We start from the raw sequence: 17044 nt of genomic DNA on the forward strand, positions 1-17044 counted from the left end.
CATTGTCTGAGGTTGTGCAAATTACGGTCAGTTGTAAGGCCAGCATTGTCTAAGGTTTTGCAAGATACTGTCTGTTGTAAGGCCGGCATTTTCTGAGGTTGTTCGAGATGCGGTCGGTTGTATTGCCGACATTGTTCAAGGTTGAGCTAGATACGGTCAATTGTATGGCCGACATTACACTTGGTTGTGCTAGATGCGGTCAATTCTATGGCCGTTATTATTCATGTGTGTGCTAGATGCGGTCAGTTCTAGGGCCGACATTGTTCGAGGATGTACTAGATGCGGTCGGTTTGATGGCCGATGGTTGTGCTAGCTGCGGTCGATTATATGGCCGATACTATTCGAGGTTGTACTAGATGCGGTCGGTATGATGGCCGATGGTTGTGCTAGCTGCGGTCGATTATATGGCCGATACTATTCGAGGTTGTACTAGATGCGGTCGGTTTGATGGCCGAATTTATTCATGGTTGTGCTAGCTGCGGTCGATTATATGCCCGATATTGTTCGAGGTTGTACATGATGCGGTCGGTTTGATGGCCGATATTATTCATGGTTGTGCTAGCCGCGGTCGATTATATAGCCGATATTGTTCGAGGTTGTACTAGATGCGGTCGGTTTGATGGCAGATGGTTGTGCTAGCTGCGGTGGATTATATGGCCGATACAATTCGAGGTTGTACTAGATGCGGTCGGTTTGATGGCCGAATTTATTCATGGTTGTGCTAGCTGCGGTCGATTATATGGCCGATATTGTTCGAGGTTGTACATGATGCGGTCGGTTTGATGGCCGATATTATTTATGGTTGTGCTAGCCGCGGTCGATTATATGGCCGATATTGTTCGAGGTGGTACTAGATGTGGTCGGTTGTGCGACTAATATCCACTGAGGTTGTGCGGTCAATTTTATGGCCGATCTTGTTCAAGGTTAAGCTAAATGCGGTCATTAGTAGGGCCGTTACGGATCTAGGTGTGGCACGCATAGGGATCCTGTGGGTCTTTTCGGTCATTAATATGATTAAGGAGTAAGGTCAAACCATGGAGCAGGTGACAGGATCCCTCCTTGTGGTCTGTGCTGTATGGGGAAATGTGGACGGGTTAAATATGAGCCTAAATCTAGTAAAATGATTTAAGTTGGGTCTATGCTGTAATGAGTGGTCTGGTTAATCAATGTAATGCGTGCCAGGGATTTTTCAGGTAGATAAATGGGAGTCTGCCTGACCCATGCTTATTAATAAGTAGCAGGTCAAAAGAGGGCTGTGTCATGAACAAGGGTAATGTGTGGGCATGAGGTCAGAGCCTTTCATTTGGGAGGGACGACTATAACATGGGGAGGAATATAATGTTGGTGATGCGGCGCGTGTCCTTGCCGCTGTTGCTACGCGGCACCGCTGTTGGTGAAGCGGCTCGTGTCTCTGCCGCTATTGCTGAGCGGTACCGCTGTTGGTGAAGCGGCCTGTGTCTCTGCCGCTATTGCTAAGCGGCACCGCTGCCATGTTAGACGCGAAGGACGCCGGGACCCTGAACTTCATGCTGTTCAGAATGGGATCCGGGGATGCTGTTGCTGGAATAAGCAATTAAAATCCCCACCCCGCATTGTGACCAACCCATCCTTGTTACGGACAACAAAACCGGCACAAATAACTTCGCGTGGCACATGTTGCTAAGATAACACAAGAAGTACCTGTAACGTCTGTGCCCAAAAGAGTGTTTCGGTTGAGAACTTATTTCATGTGGCATTGTAGATGGAAGTATCGTCCAGCACTGCAAGGTGCCCGAACATTCGTAACTCGTTAGTAAGGAAATCGTGTGCCGTTCATTGTGGAGAAGATCTGCTTGCATATCCAACTTCAGGGAATGCACCCGGAGGACATATTCCGGCCGAGTAGTAGTCATGCCACGATAGAAAACCTGAGGGCCCCGTTCGACTCCCGCGGAGAAGCCAGCCTGGACGAGTGTGGCAACATCATGGCATCGCAGGCATGCTCAAGGTGTTCTTCAGGGCCTGTCAGGATGACCGCCCAGTTCTTTGCCATACATGAAAGGTACCCGAAGGACCCCAAATCGTGTGTGATTTATCTGAAACCTCTGCTGAAGAAGCCGCCAAATGAACATTATGACTTTCTGAAGCACGTGATACGCTTCCTGGCCATCGTCGCATGCAACGAGCAGGTCAACAAGATGAGCCCTATGGCCATGGCCATTGTGTGTGGACCCAATCTGTTCATGTCTGGAAAGGGATTAATTGCGCTGTTCACGGAAGCGGATGAGGACGCTCCAAACGTGTACCAGGAGAGAAAAAGGAACAATTAAGGGCCCGACCGCCCTCTCCCCGCCCAAATTGAGTATAATCGAGCCCAAAGTATCAATGGAGGACTGTAAAGTGGGGAGGAGTGTGGTGAAATGGCCGAACTGTCATGGGACCGTTTCGGACAATCGGTACACTAGCCGCAAAGAACGCAGGGAACCAGAGTGCCTACCTAGATCTGTGAAGAACAAGTGTTGTATTATTGTTACTGTTACTTTTATCTGTTTGAATCCTGTCGAAGGCACCATGATCGATGAGATCTTCATCTACCTATGTGTATAGGTAACATTGTAGTAATGTTATTTCACTACAGTAAGCTATTTGTGTAAGCAACTTCTTATTTGTTGTCCGTCAGAGAAAGGTGTGTTTTTTCGCATATTAGAAACTTAATCTGCACCCGATGTTAACGAAACTTACACAGGCTGTGTATGCTCATAAAATTACGGTAGGTAATAAATGAATAATCACTGGGCCAGATAACACTTGTGAAACCAGAAGTTATTTGTGTAAGAATTGAAAAGTATCCAGTGTTTGCATTATACAAATAATCATGTAAATGACTATTTCATGTGTATAAATGATTAATGTTTGCGCTTAGATTATCTTTGTATCCCGAATAACAAATCAAATTCAGGCAAATTACCATGTCTTTCGGAAACATACATAATTTAAATATAACTGCTTTGTTAATATCTATGAAATTTAATCCCATAACAATGTGCGATTTTTTTTTTATCTGGTGAACCAGATGGTCTATATAAAATTCATCATAGTATAAATTTCCAATCTTGTGAAAATTTGATCGAAACAATATGTTATTGTTTGTTTTGCTGAGATGCGGATGTGTCTCTAAATATCCGGAACACACTGTTAAGATTTGTAAGGCAACATTATAGTTAGTATGTTTCATTTAGTACCAGCGGCACTTTTTGAGTGACCTGCGACTCACAAATCCAACGGACGGTTGTACAACGGTTTGTATTAAACATCAGCTGGAAATGCGCAGGACACAGTTGAAAATTGGATTGAATTAATATATACGATACATATTTTATCCATCGTCAGTTCAGTAAACAGTTGTTACAAATATTAAAAAAAAACACTTAATATTAATTAATATTTCCATTGCAAATTATGTAACAAGATCGAATAACTCGATCGAATTTCTTCAAATAGTTGACAAACGACATTGATTAGAAAAAAAGGCGGAGCAACGATGTCCGTCTAATTGTTAATTGTCATTCAATTTGATGGCGACTGACAGCTAAACTAACGCAGCAACATTTTTATTGTCAGATTCTTCAAATGTTTGAGAGAGTAGTGTCCACCTGTCCACGGGCTACGTCCGTCCCCACGTGAATCATGGTGACGTATTCCTGCGGACCCGGCGATTCACCTTCATTTAGCCAGTCATACGCATTGCTTTTTCTGATGTTGACTCCAGCGATTTTAGTTGACGGCTGTAATTTATAACAACATTTATGTATACGTTGTGTAAATTTGCTTTTGTGTACATGTTGCTTTGCATCTATATGTTAATATTTACTTACTAGCAAAAATAGGTTATGACGGTTTCTCATTTGAGTGTTCTGAAAGATAACATTAATTTATTGTCAAAAGTCCAAAAGTTGGTAAAAAATATACAATGACGGTTTCTATTTATGTATTGTTTAACGCCTTCACAAACAAAAATGTCTTTCTTTCACAATTTTTGGCGTTCTATTATTTTAAGATACTTCATTCAAAAGCATGATCCAATTCGTACCTAAATAGAGAATAATTATATTTGGTGCCTTTTTAATTGTATATATTTAAATTATCCTACAATTTGAAAATAAAGTATTTTAAGCTGAAAACAAAACAAAAATAAATCAAGAAATTGGTAAAAACAATATGCAAAAAAAAAGAATAAATTAACTAAAATTAACTCTGCGTAGTAATATTACAATTGTGCTTAATCTTTCCTGGCAATGCCACTCGTAATAATCCTTGTATTAATAAACATTCTAAATCAACGATATTTCGTACAATATTGCGAAAAATAAAAATAACACACGCAAATTATTGTTCCTCATAGCAATAGCCAAAATTTCAACTCTAGATCAGGTCCAGCAATATAATTTTACAAGATACAAAATGTTGTTTGTTTTATATTAGACAATATATTCAACACATGTTGCTCATTTACCATGTTTGTGTCCGTGTGTCGTATGAATAGATAGCGTTGCGGGAAATACAAATGGAATATATTGTGCCACCAAAACATGAAAACGAGCATTTTGTATCTCGTTAATTTGTTTACCATATCTATACTGTAGCGTTGAAATTTTTGCTTTTGCTATAAGGAACATTGATTTTTTATGGGTAAACTTTATTTTACGAAATATTTTTCGAAATATTCGTTGATTTTGAGTATTTATGATACTTTAAACATTCTATATAAAAGCAAAGTAACAAGACAAAATATCGCTATATGCCTGTATTCAAATTAAGTCAGTCTGTAAAATTGAAAAGTTGCATACTTAAGTTGAACAACAACGGTTTTGTTGCGACTTAAATTCTTGTTTTACGAAAGCCAAAGATAAAACACGAAACTGGCTGCAATGTTCAAATTTCATTAGGTGTAACACTACATATAGCATGATGCAGTATTTATCCCCTCCAATATTGTTTATTTGAGTAAATACACTACTTTCTTAAACTGTTCTGTTGACACATTTTGTAATACCTCGCATTAAAAGTCAAACATCTATATGATCTTGCTCTTCCGACCAAAGTAATGACATGGATGACACCATGTTTATTTCCGTTATGTTTTGTGTTGATGAGTTAAAAACCTGCACACGACATCATCGTATTCCATTTTAAAACAATTGCTGCAAACTCGCGATGCTTTGTGGTTAGACATTCTTTGATCAACTAACACAGAAAAATTTTATTCGTCAAATAAATTACCATTTGAATTATATGTAAATTTCCCGTGAAAAGTGTGAACCAATATTATTAGATTTAAGACTCTTTTAGATAACTGACATTGTTTTCTAACAGTCAATTGTTTCATTCGAACCATGTAGTCCAACACTTTTCACATTTGATTATCATAATCCAATTGAAATTTTAATACAATGAATATAAATACGAATGCGTTTGAAAATAGCGTTATTGAATTAAATGATGCAATCAAGTGATTACTTCAGCTGGTAAGCGCGTCCGGTTTGACCATGTTTTTTGCAATCAGTTAAACGATTAAAGGAAACGCTGTTTTTTATTAATATCATAAGGTTTATATACATACATGGTACATTTATTTGAAATATAAACAGCCAATACATGTATTCTTTCTGATTTAAAAAAAAGTAATAAGGATGTTGTAATATTTTAAGGAGCCTATGAGTCTTAACTGCATTTGATGTTTAACCGAAAATGAATGACCACAAAAGTAGTCCGTTGTATGCATGTAGGAGAAGGAAAAAGGCTTGTAGGCATGAATAGTTCAAGTTTATCCGACAACCATGGGTTTCTTCAACCCTAAAATCAATTATAGGGTAAAACATGCTATAGGAATGACGGACAAAGAAATTAACGTGATCGTACAAGATAAACATCGGACAATATGTTTGTTTTCATATGCACATCTATTCCCCTAAAATATTTACCTTGTTCAAACAGCATCTCTTATGCTTTTTCCAAATGCAGAAAGCGATTATTGCAACGATAAGTAATCCAAACTCGCCGAGGGCAACCCACACCAGACCAGTCGAGAACACTGAAAAACAAAGGCAACGCATGATTGTTCCACAGACTTGTAGTGGTTTTAATGTTTTAATAAATGCAATTGAAATGATCGGTTTAAATAGAGAATATTATGTCAGTGTCTTTGTGTACGATAATTTAACGATTTGAAGAAATTTTAACACGGCTAAGCTTGCCGTGATCTGTGATAGTTAAACAAAGAGAACCGCTACTGCAAACAAATTAAGGACCCGGATGCGATAGACATTGGGCCGCAACACGAGGCGGCTTTTGTAGAATCGGCGGATATCTTCTCTAACTCTTTCGGAACATTTGAACGTAATTACCACAGTTTTGCTAAGAAAAAATAATACCTTCTTAGCATTCGTAAAAAAACAGATACAAACTTTTTGTCCAAAACATATAATTTGGTATGGAAAATGGTACGAAATCTTAAATTCTTTCTTTTTTATCGATGTCATCGAAATACTGATCAAACAATATTTTACAAGTAAATTTGTAATTGAATTAACTTAATAACATGCTAAATGAATTAACTGCAATAGTCGTGCACCTTTTTTTACTGTGTCTTTGCTTAATACAACGTTCCTTACAATTGAATTTCCAAAGCAATCTCGGAAGTTCTTAATTTACTAAACGAATATCCTGGGCCGATATCATTACAAGTTTCTAAGTTTGGTAAGTACACTTTGCTTGACTTTTATCAAGTTGAAGACTTTGCGATGTGCATTGTATTAAAGTATGTGATGTTACCCGACGGATGTTAATACATGTAGCTGAATCGATGTGAACCTTCCCCGTGACATGTAACGTCACATTTGGCTAGTTCGTGAAGTAATGTTTGTCCCGCTTAAATGTTTAAACAATGTGTGTAAGTATCTTATTTTCTGTTCGATTTCGACAAAATTAAGCTTTTGCTTCCGGATAAAGTGAGCACTTCCCCCGGTTACAAAAACAATGTGCAAACATATCTACAATGTCGTCTGTCATTATAGGCAATTTTGCAAAGTATGCGCTAAGGCGACCAGCACGATTTTGCTATAAAAATAATTTGGCTCAAATGATAGACAATACTGTACATATAATAACACATATTTGTACCGTATACACATTCAGGTATTGCTCCTTTCCACATCACGTTCGTCTCGCATTTTCTTACTGACAGGCCCACGAGTGCGTAGTTGTTGCTACAGGAGTGCATAGCTATGGAACCCACATGCCGCCCCGATGACATACCCACTTGTCCGTGTGGAATGTCAGGTAGCATAGGGCATGCGCCTGTAATACATTCGGATTATTGTTACAGTGGATATGTTTACAAATATTGCATTTAAATGATCAAGCAATAAATAACACACTAGTTATTGCTATGGCTGGAATTAATTAAACAGATTCTAGAAAACAATAGAACATGATTAAATAAATTACTAAATGAATTAATGTGTCAAGAAAGAAAGATGTATTTGCAAGTACACTGCGATAAATTGGTTCATAGTATTTATATTTGTTGATGCGATTCTGCAGAATGTTCCTTTCTAATTCATGGACGTTTTTTGAATTCTACCATTTTCGCAGTGTCTTCCATCGAATCCTTGCTCACACAGACATGTGTACGAGTTCAGACCGTCCACACACTTCCCTCCGTTCTGACACGTGACACTGGAGCACCCGTTGACGTCTGAATACATGTAGATAAATGCACCATATTATAAAATATGCTTGTAAAACACGAATAATTTAATTCCCAAACTACATGGAAATGTACACGTGCCAAAATGCGGGCAAGTTAAGTTAAATATAATTTCTGAGCTGTACCATATACTAGTACATTAAATGCATACACTATTTTTTCATTCATAGAGATTGTGTCAGAATCGCAAATAAAGTAGATATTTTAAATTACTTTATTATACTTTATTATACCTGATGAGCAGGTGGTTCCAGTATATCCAGGTGTACAGTCACACGTATATGAGTAATTACACGTTCCGCCATTTCTGCAAGGGTTAGATGTGCATGCATTCGCAGCTGAAAATATTGGAACACATGATAAGTATATACCTTGTCATACATTATTGTTTCACAAGGGTGGGTTGGTCTGGGTGCGTGGATGGGTGGTTTGGTGTGAAGGTGGGTAGGTGCGCAAATGGACAGGAAAACAGGCAGACATGCAGGCAGGCAGCCATGATTGCTGGCCGGACGGCAGGCAAGCAGCTAGTCAGTCATGCAGGGATGCAGCTAGTCAGGCAATGAGGAACAGTGAAGGATTTGGAAATGGCCCAATATATTACCCGGTATTTGGTATTTGACAATATTCTAATAAAAAAATAGAATTTCGGAAATAGTCATGCAAGACAATTAAACAAATTGCCGATTACATTTCCATTAAGGATATTTACTTCTGCGTTGATAAATATTTTATAGTGAAATGTTTGTTGTTGTTTTTTTTTCAGAAAAGTTGATTTTTCGTTATAATTTGATTATTTATCATTCAAAATGATGTTTTCACTAATTAATATCATAGCCACATGCTAACAACACGTGTTTCAACAGTAACATTGATTTGATTTACATAACGTGTTGTTTTTCATCCTACAACTAAATGACGTTATGGAAGTCAACTCAACACAAGTTTCGGATAAATGCGTGCATTTTATTACAGTTAAACTTTATTCGACATCCTTATGTACATTCATCTGACGGACCATTTTTCAGTTAATATGTTATGAAAATGAGATATGAATGGTGCCACATGTTACGACCTGGTAATGATATATACATGCGGCTGGGAGTCAGGGACCTACTTGTGTCGCAGGTTTAGCAAATGTTGAACAGTTTTGATAAAACAAATACATGTTCGCTACATTTGATATACCAGAAATAATTTACGATTTTATAAATCACGCCCCATATTTCAAATTAGTTATTGATACAATTGCATTGTTTATGTACATATATATTATCGTATGCGTTTTATAAACGTCATTTTTAAATGATTAATAAGACACGCTCGTATCTTCATATCGACAAAAATAAAATAAGGCGTTGTGATCTACCCATTAACCACGCAAAAAATTCAAGACATGGCCGCATCGTAGCAACACTCGCCATTGTTTTTGGTGATTCAACACACTACCGTGTTGATGAAAGGCTATAAACGCGAATATATTCAATCTTACTTTTAAAAAAATCGAAACGCTGTCTTGGATTTATCACGTACGGCTATTATTTTAGTACTGTACATGTATTTGAAATGGCTACATAAAAAGTATTACGTTACATTTGATAATTAAAGGGATTTGTTCACCGTTGGAAGCAATAACAACTTTCAAAGAAATTGTCTTGATTCAAAAAAGGATGTATACATTAAACTGATCCCGGATCTAATTTAATTGTAGCTAAGTAGTAGAACCAGACCCCTTGAAACGGTCATTTTAATTGTGGAATGGTATGGTTGATTTATGTTAATGAATTCCATCCGTTTTCGGACAAAATAGTGATCCTGTTAAGCAAGACCATTCTTCGACTTCTAAACGTAACATGTGAGGTTGATACCTATTTGACAAAACTGTCCAATGAATCCATCCAAGCAGGTGCAAGTGAAAGCATTTACAGCATCAACACATATGGCTCCATTCCGACATGGGTTGCTGGTGCATTCGTTTACATCTATCAATGAGTAAAACAGCAAGCATTTGGTATTTGGAAATGGTACCTATGTAGCAAACTTTATTCGACAACCCGATGAACATATTTTTACGACCACTTTTTCGAGTAAATTTGTTAGGAAGACTCTCATACTTTAAAGCGGGTATATACGATTTTTATATGTGCTGAATTGTAAAATATTGATACAAATATGTTATAATAACACACAATATGCAAGAAAAATGATATATTTAAGACGAATTTCATAAAATACAGCTAATACAAATTAGCGCCCCGAGCCGATTGTGACGAAGATAATTCGTAATTATTTTCCTACAATAACCGATGCATTCGTCTTTTTAGTAAGTGTTCGTGTGTCGTATGAATCGATATCGCTGCAGGAATTTCAAATGAACCGTTAAACTAAATTTAGATTTACATCGTACATGCATGGTATACATGTTGGCGAATTCGGCTGTACAGCCTTTTTCGATTTCAGAATTAAATATCTGGCTTATTCAGCATTTTTCGACACATGTTCTTCTTAACTTTTATTTTAGTTTATATTGAAATATATGTATAATAAGTTTTTTACACATTTTATATTAATTAATAAATATTTGACAAGATCGTATATACCCGCTTTAAAAAAATGACATCATATCAGTTGAGTTTAAAACTTGTAATAATTGACATAATGATTAGTAACATACACTAACAAGGAAACAACTCAAAAAATTCCCTACCCGTGACCTCTACAAGGAAAAAGCAAGCACATAATTATTATATGTTCAACTTGACTGCGAAGGCGTAAGAGTTAATGAGGAAGTTTAAACGATTTGGCTCTCTTATTGATGGCGAAATAACGTTTTATATCACCGATTTCGATTGATGATAATATGTAAATACATATACATTTTAAACATTTTTATTGGTGAAGATTGCTTTTTTGTTCTTTAGTGAGGAGTGTTATTTTGTTTGTTTAAATGTAACGCAAAAATTATTGTTTGAGTACAATATCGAAAAGGATTTGACTTTAATTTTTAATCTTTGATCATTATAAAATATCATTATACTTTCTGTTGATTAGACGTTCAGTAATTAATATCGATATACCATGTTCTGTATTAACAAGATACGTACACTAGCATGTGTCTTTCATCAATTGTGCTTAACTACACAAATTAAACATATGTCAAATTACCTGTATCACAGAAGGTGTCCGTATAGCCCGCCACACAAGAACACGTGTAACCGGCTACTTTGTCTTGGCACGTTGCGCCATGTTTGCAAGCATTGTATTCACATTGGTCGATATCTGAATAGAAATGCACAGTAGCCCTGCATAATTAATACAATCACTTCACTAAACGTGAAACAAGATCGAACACATACATTTGTGTAAGATAACATAATTACATAACTTAAACGCCACTAATGTCATGTTTACATTTATGGATTACAACTTTTACGTTTAATGGACGTACACAAACTAGTTTACTAAAATTCATTACAATAATAGTTATATGATAAATAAAATAACCATCATCATAATCAAAATCACTAGCAAACAATATAACAAATATCTTTATTATGATAACTCACTTGTTTCACAGTTCGTTCCTGTGTAGCCCACAGCACACGAGCAAGTATGTTTTGCAATTCCGTCAGCACAGATTCCTCCGTTTTGGCACGGGTTAGATCCGCAGTCGTCAAAGTCTTACATTAAACAAGGAAATATATCTTATACAAATGCCCTTGTAGTATGCAAGACATGCCATTCAATCATACTGCTTGTATTTAAATAAAAAAACACTAACACCTATGCTTATGTAAGAAAATTGGATTTGACGTACGATGATGCTTGTTTAAAATATATTATTTACATAAAAGTCCAATATGTACTCAAAAGTTTCTATAAAAGAATGTCTCAAACATGCAATGTGGGATACATAATTTATATATTTATAGTAATTATATGCGTACAAAATGATGGTTTATCTTACTTGTTTCACAACGTGTCCCCGTGAAGCCGATTGCACAGGTGCAACTGTACTTGTTAACGGCGTCGTTGCAGGTAGCGCCGTTCTTACATGGGCTGGATATGCACTCATTTATGTCTTTTAATAAACAGCATTATTAGGCAATATAAGTATGTGCTTAGTTTCTTGGAATAGCGCCATTTTTACAATTTGTGTATTCAAACAAAATTATAATAATTAATATAAATGCGTTAAATGTGCATAACATATGTAACGGCATGTATTTCGAACTAGATTAGAACAAATATGAGCAGTTACGACCAAAAATACGATCTTTAGCTAGAACCGTACAATTTGTTTATAATAAAAGATAAATGTAGCGATTTTTATGATCGCAGTCCGCATGTTTCCGAATTCATTCGTTATTATAAAGTTCCATTAGACGTTATAGACAATAGTGGGTTACATACAGACAATGGCATCAATAGGGTGTTACATACAGCCAATGACATCAATAATTGTTTTATAAAATATGGTGCTTGAACATAATATAATTTCAAGCCTTATTCAAATGTGAAAACAGTTTTATCAAGCTTTAATCATATTTCCTATATGAATACGAATAGGTAGGTGATATCGTATGGTTTTGCATTAACTTCATATGGTAGTAGTGCTTTTGCTTGCCCTTTATAAAATTAACCAATCAAAATGCTCACTTGTCTCACAGTGGATACCGGTAAACCCAACAACACACGAACACGTGTATCAATTGACACCGGCGTTACAAGTAGCCCCGTTTCGACACGGAGTGGAGGAACACTCGTTGATGTCTGTAAGCACAATACTTTTTTATAATGTTTGGCATTCTTGATAAAAACATTCGAAGTATAGCGCATATCCGATGAATGAGACAAAATACGAACATTACTAAAGTTCATAAAACAAATACAAGTTTGGACTATAAGCATCGCTCCCCTTTAATGTTTATGTAACTGCATGATTAATATACGTTCTCTTAAAGTATTAAACCTGAGTCATAATTGTCATACTTTTGCCATACGAGTATGTTTTTTTTTCTGTTGAAACATTACACAGTTGTCTCACTTGTAGCACATGTAGCTCCCGTGTAACCGGACAAACAGTTGCACGTGTAAGTGGCAAGTCCGTCAGTGCACGAGCCTCCATTCTGACAGTGGTCTGACATGCAGTCGTTTGGATCTACGATAAGTTTGAAACAAATAGGTATATGGTACGAACCTGATGATAATAAAGATAATTGTTTTTGAAATGTGTCCATGTCACTGCGCACTTATTACCTTAAAGTGTATATATGCCAAAAACAAGGAAAATATTTTTGGAACAGGCTAAAACAATTGTTTTTGCTTTTGCAAAGTGTCGCTTATTTGTGTTAATATATTCAAGCACATACAGAAACGGGATATTAGATGGATTCCAAGTGAACTTTTGCAGGCAGGTAATTAATCTTGAACGTTCGACCAAACGCTACATTAATTATGAAAAATATGGAAAATTACAAGCGAATTGTAAACTTCTTACTTACTGGACAAATGTTATTCAACTCCAATATATATACATATGTAAGACAAATAAGTTTTAAATTGTACAAAACTTCTTTTTGTATTCAATGAATGAATTATATGAAATTTGCGGAGGCATGGATTTATTTTGTTTGAAACAACTTAAATGACCACCGTTGTTGTATTTTGATACACAGAGTGTACTTTTCTACTCAAAACTAGATAACATAATCCGTTTATTAACCCATGTTATAGCCCCGTCGACAATTTACAAACAAAATAATGTATAATACAATTAAACAGTGTTTAAAAGTGTCCTTTTGATTTAATTCATATACAATTTTGTCTTAATCTGCTTACGTTAACAATTATTCATCCTAAGTTCGCAACCGAGTCAGGCGTTTTCAAAATAGTGATCGGTTTAGTAGAACCTTAATGCGTACATCTATAAGGAGACGAATTTCATTTTTTATAAGTATAAGTAAACATTTCAACGAATCTACTTATTCAACCCTACTTGCTTGCAATTTGATCGTTTTGTGAATAGTACATACAGAAACTCATTTGTTAAACACATCACTTGTTGTAAAAGTATATTCACACAGAATGGAAGTCAAGTACTGTAGTTAGTTTGTTTAACGCTTACAACGCAGTGTGCACGTTTTATTGTTTGTATTCGAGTTCTTGAAAGGGATTTTTAAATTTGTATAAACGTAGTTGCGTACAAGTTTAAATTAAATACATCTTGTATTATGATTTCTGTCGAGTATCGAGTTGAAAGTCACATTCTTGCATAGGCCATTGGCCTAAAGGAAATCCTCAGTTTCATGCACATGCAATTGCACGGTTGGCTGTGTACAAACCTACACGCGCTATACTATGGAAGAAATATTATTCGTCGGAGTATTATTTTCGTAGATTTTCGTGAGAAAGCTCAACTGCAAAATCAAATGTTCAACGAATGTTTTAGTCAAACGATATAGGCATTACCAAAAATAATCCACGCATTTTAAATTCAACAAATATCCCAATATTGCGAAATCAAACTTTTAATGCAAATGAAATGAAATGAGATCAAAGTGTTACGATTACAGACCGTCTTAAAATAAATAAATTCCACTAAAAACTGCTCCGTCTGCAAAACAAAAATGTTCCGTTCAGCCTAGTCGGTCATCAGATTAACATGATGAATAACCAAATGATAACCAAATACATGAATGTGGTCTTACTTATTTCACATTGAGTTCCATTATATCCAGTAGCACACGTGCACGTAAATTTTGCTATTCCGTTGATGCATGTCGCTCCGAACTTGCAGGGAGAAGAACCACATTCGTTTATTTCTGAAGAGTAAAACGAACTTACTCAGCTCAGATGCATGTTGCTTATTTAACTAAAACAGTGAATACAAACTTAAATCAAAATTATGGTAGAAGCCGAACTCATCTACGCATTCATATTCAGTGCTCTGTGTGTATCCATTGAGACAGGTACAGGTGCCTCCTATACATGGTGCGTTGATCAGGTTCACACATAGGTTGGTAACTGTGGCACAGGAATCTCCTACCTTGCCTATGAAACAGTTATAAAATGAAATGTTTATTACGAATGTTTGGGTTTTTCGAAAACGGATATTCTCATACTTTCATATTAAAATTCAATGTCAATTCTTGCTCTTTTAAACTTTGACAATACCATTTAAATAGTTTTGATAAATCTGTGGGCGTAGTCGATATTTGGCTGCACGAGTAAAGGAAGGAAAAATGGCGGTTCGGACACACATACAGAATGGAAATTTTACCCTCCGATAAACGTTTATTCAAAGATAGTGAGAATGTCCGTTTAACATACAATTCAATTCATACAACACAACACTGACCATAAAATATTCACGACAGCTTTAGTTACCGCCTTGGACAGCCACTACAAAGAATTAGTGACCATACTGGTTAAGATTGGTTTATACCATATATTTAGAAAAAGAGTGAACACATCATTATGTGTTTACAAATACCACTGAAATTGTAGCTTACCGATTAATTTAAATTATAATTGTTTTGCTCGCATTGATTAATTTAAATTAAAATTGTTTGTTTCGCAAGAAAGACATTTGAATGGTATTAAGCCATACCAAGGTATATTAATATTTTCGGAATCAGCATAATAAACAAATCCACATTGATTTGTCAAATGCTTAAAACGGCAATTTGCATAAGCACGTTATTGCCATAAAACTAGTTTATTTTGTTGTTGTTGTTGTTATATTTTGACACTTGACACTTACGATGGTGCAGATTCTTTAAATTATAATGAAACCGCTGTCTGACTTACAGCAACGATCTAGCTTAAACAAAGAACAGAGGATGATCCTCATAGCATCTGTCAAATAAATCTAAATATGTATGTGTTAGGATGCGTAAATAGCTGTTGGTGCTAGTAAAGTAATACACTAGTACCTATGAACGATAACTGTTTCAACGTTAATTGAACAACATTGACAACAAAATTTTCGTCCCTTGATTACCTGCCACACATGTCGGTGCTCGATCAGACCATCCTGATCCAAGGGCGCACGTTCTGGTGCTCACTCCAGTCAGTTTGAAGCCCGCACTGCACGTGTAGGTAGCAACTGAGGTCTGCAAGGTACCGTTTGTAGAAACCGCTCCATTTGTGGGGTTAGTGAGAGTACCACAGTCTACAACCAATTAATACACATTAACTGGTATACTTTTTCCTTTATACGTGGATGTTCAATATTAATTTAATCAAACAATTATATTTTCTTTAATAAATAAATGTTGTACTTTAATTACAATTAGGAAGCATACGCTATGTTTTAGGAAATAAATAGGAATCTTTACACTTAGATGAGGCTATTTACGAACAACAAAAATTGTAATACTATGAAATAGATATTAACCAAACGGGACGGGATAACGACGAAGACATTTTGATATTTTACGTAATAAATAGTTTGAGGTTATATATTTCTTATAAACTTGCCAACGTTTTGCCTAATATGTGCACGTGCTGTCCATTATTCATACCACATGCCAATATAACGTTTATAACAAGCCTAATGAGGTACAGCAAAAAAAGACGACAGAGCAATGCTTTAATATTGGATGCAATTGAGTGATCGGTTTCAATAAAATGCGACTGTTTCTGGCAATTAATTTATCATCGGTTACTTACTTTAATCACACCCGCTATTATCAGGTTTTGCCTGGTACTTCTGGGCAGCCGAGCACACACATGTCAATGTGTTGAACGGATCACATACGGAGTATGGTAGTGAGGCGCATTCTGTTCCACCCCACGTACACACTGAAACAACAGAAAACCTTAGTGTGTTTTTTTAAATAAATAACATCGTAATTATGGTTGAATGGGTCAAGTTCCCAAAGGGTACTACTTCCCCGTACCCCGGGTACTTTGAAGTATACTTCACCGTACACCGATTTTCAAATGATACTTTCGGGTACCCCGGTATACTTACAGGTACCCCATCTTTCCAAATAAAAAAAATCGTACCCAAAATGTTGCGTACCCAATTGTTTTTCCTGCCCAATTTTTTTCGTACCCACATTTTTTTCGTACAATTTTTTTTGTCGTACTCACATTTTTTTCTACCCACATTATTTTCGTACCCAAATTTTTTTATCGTACCGCATGAAATGTGCATTATTATAGTCAAACCACACATTAGTGTTAGTAGATACAAATTATACTACGGAAACATTCAAATCACACTTTCATAACCGCTTCATGCAAAAGTGGGTCTTATGGCGTTTCGGCCAGCGTAGCTCTCGCCCAGCC

The 17044-nt window shown here is 36.1% G+C and overlaps 2 protein-coding genes across 2 annotated transcripts in view; one reads left to right on the forward strand and one right to left on the reverse strand.

Moving 5' to 3' along the window:
- Nucleotides 1-482: 482 nt before the first annotated feature.
- Nucleotides 483-3053, forward strand: LOC127849473 (bargin-like). The gene is made up of 2 exons (XM_052382100.1): nucleotides 483-595; nucleotides 759-3053. Exon 2 carries the CDS (start codon nucleotides 1854-1856, stop codon nucleotides 2307-2309), a length of 456 nt encoding a protein of 151 aa, XP_052238060.1. The 5' UTR covers nucleotides 483-595; nucleotides 759-1853; the 3' UTR covers nucleotides 2310-3053.
- A 140-nt stretch (nucleotides 3054-3193) lies between these two features.
- Nucleotides 3194-17044, reverse strand: part of LOC127849431 (fibropellin-1-like) — a 54628-nt gene continuing 40777 nt past the window's right edge. Inside the window, exon 18 of the mRNA XM_052382097.1 lies at nucleotides 3194-3764. Coding sequence (XP_052238057.1) covers nucleotides 3606-3764 — 159 coding nt within the window. The 3' untranslated portion in view covers nucleotides 3194-3605. The remainder of the gene's footprint in view (nucleotides 3765-17044) is intronic.

Source organism: Dreissena polymorpha, chromosome 1, assembly GCF_020536995.1.
Source record: "Dreissena polymorpha isolate Duluth1 chromosome 1, UMN_Dpol_1.0, whole genome shotgun sequence".
NCBI lineage: Eukaryota > Metazoa > Mollusca > Bivalvia > Myida > Dreissenidae > Dreissena > Dreissena polymorpha.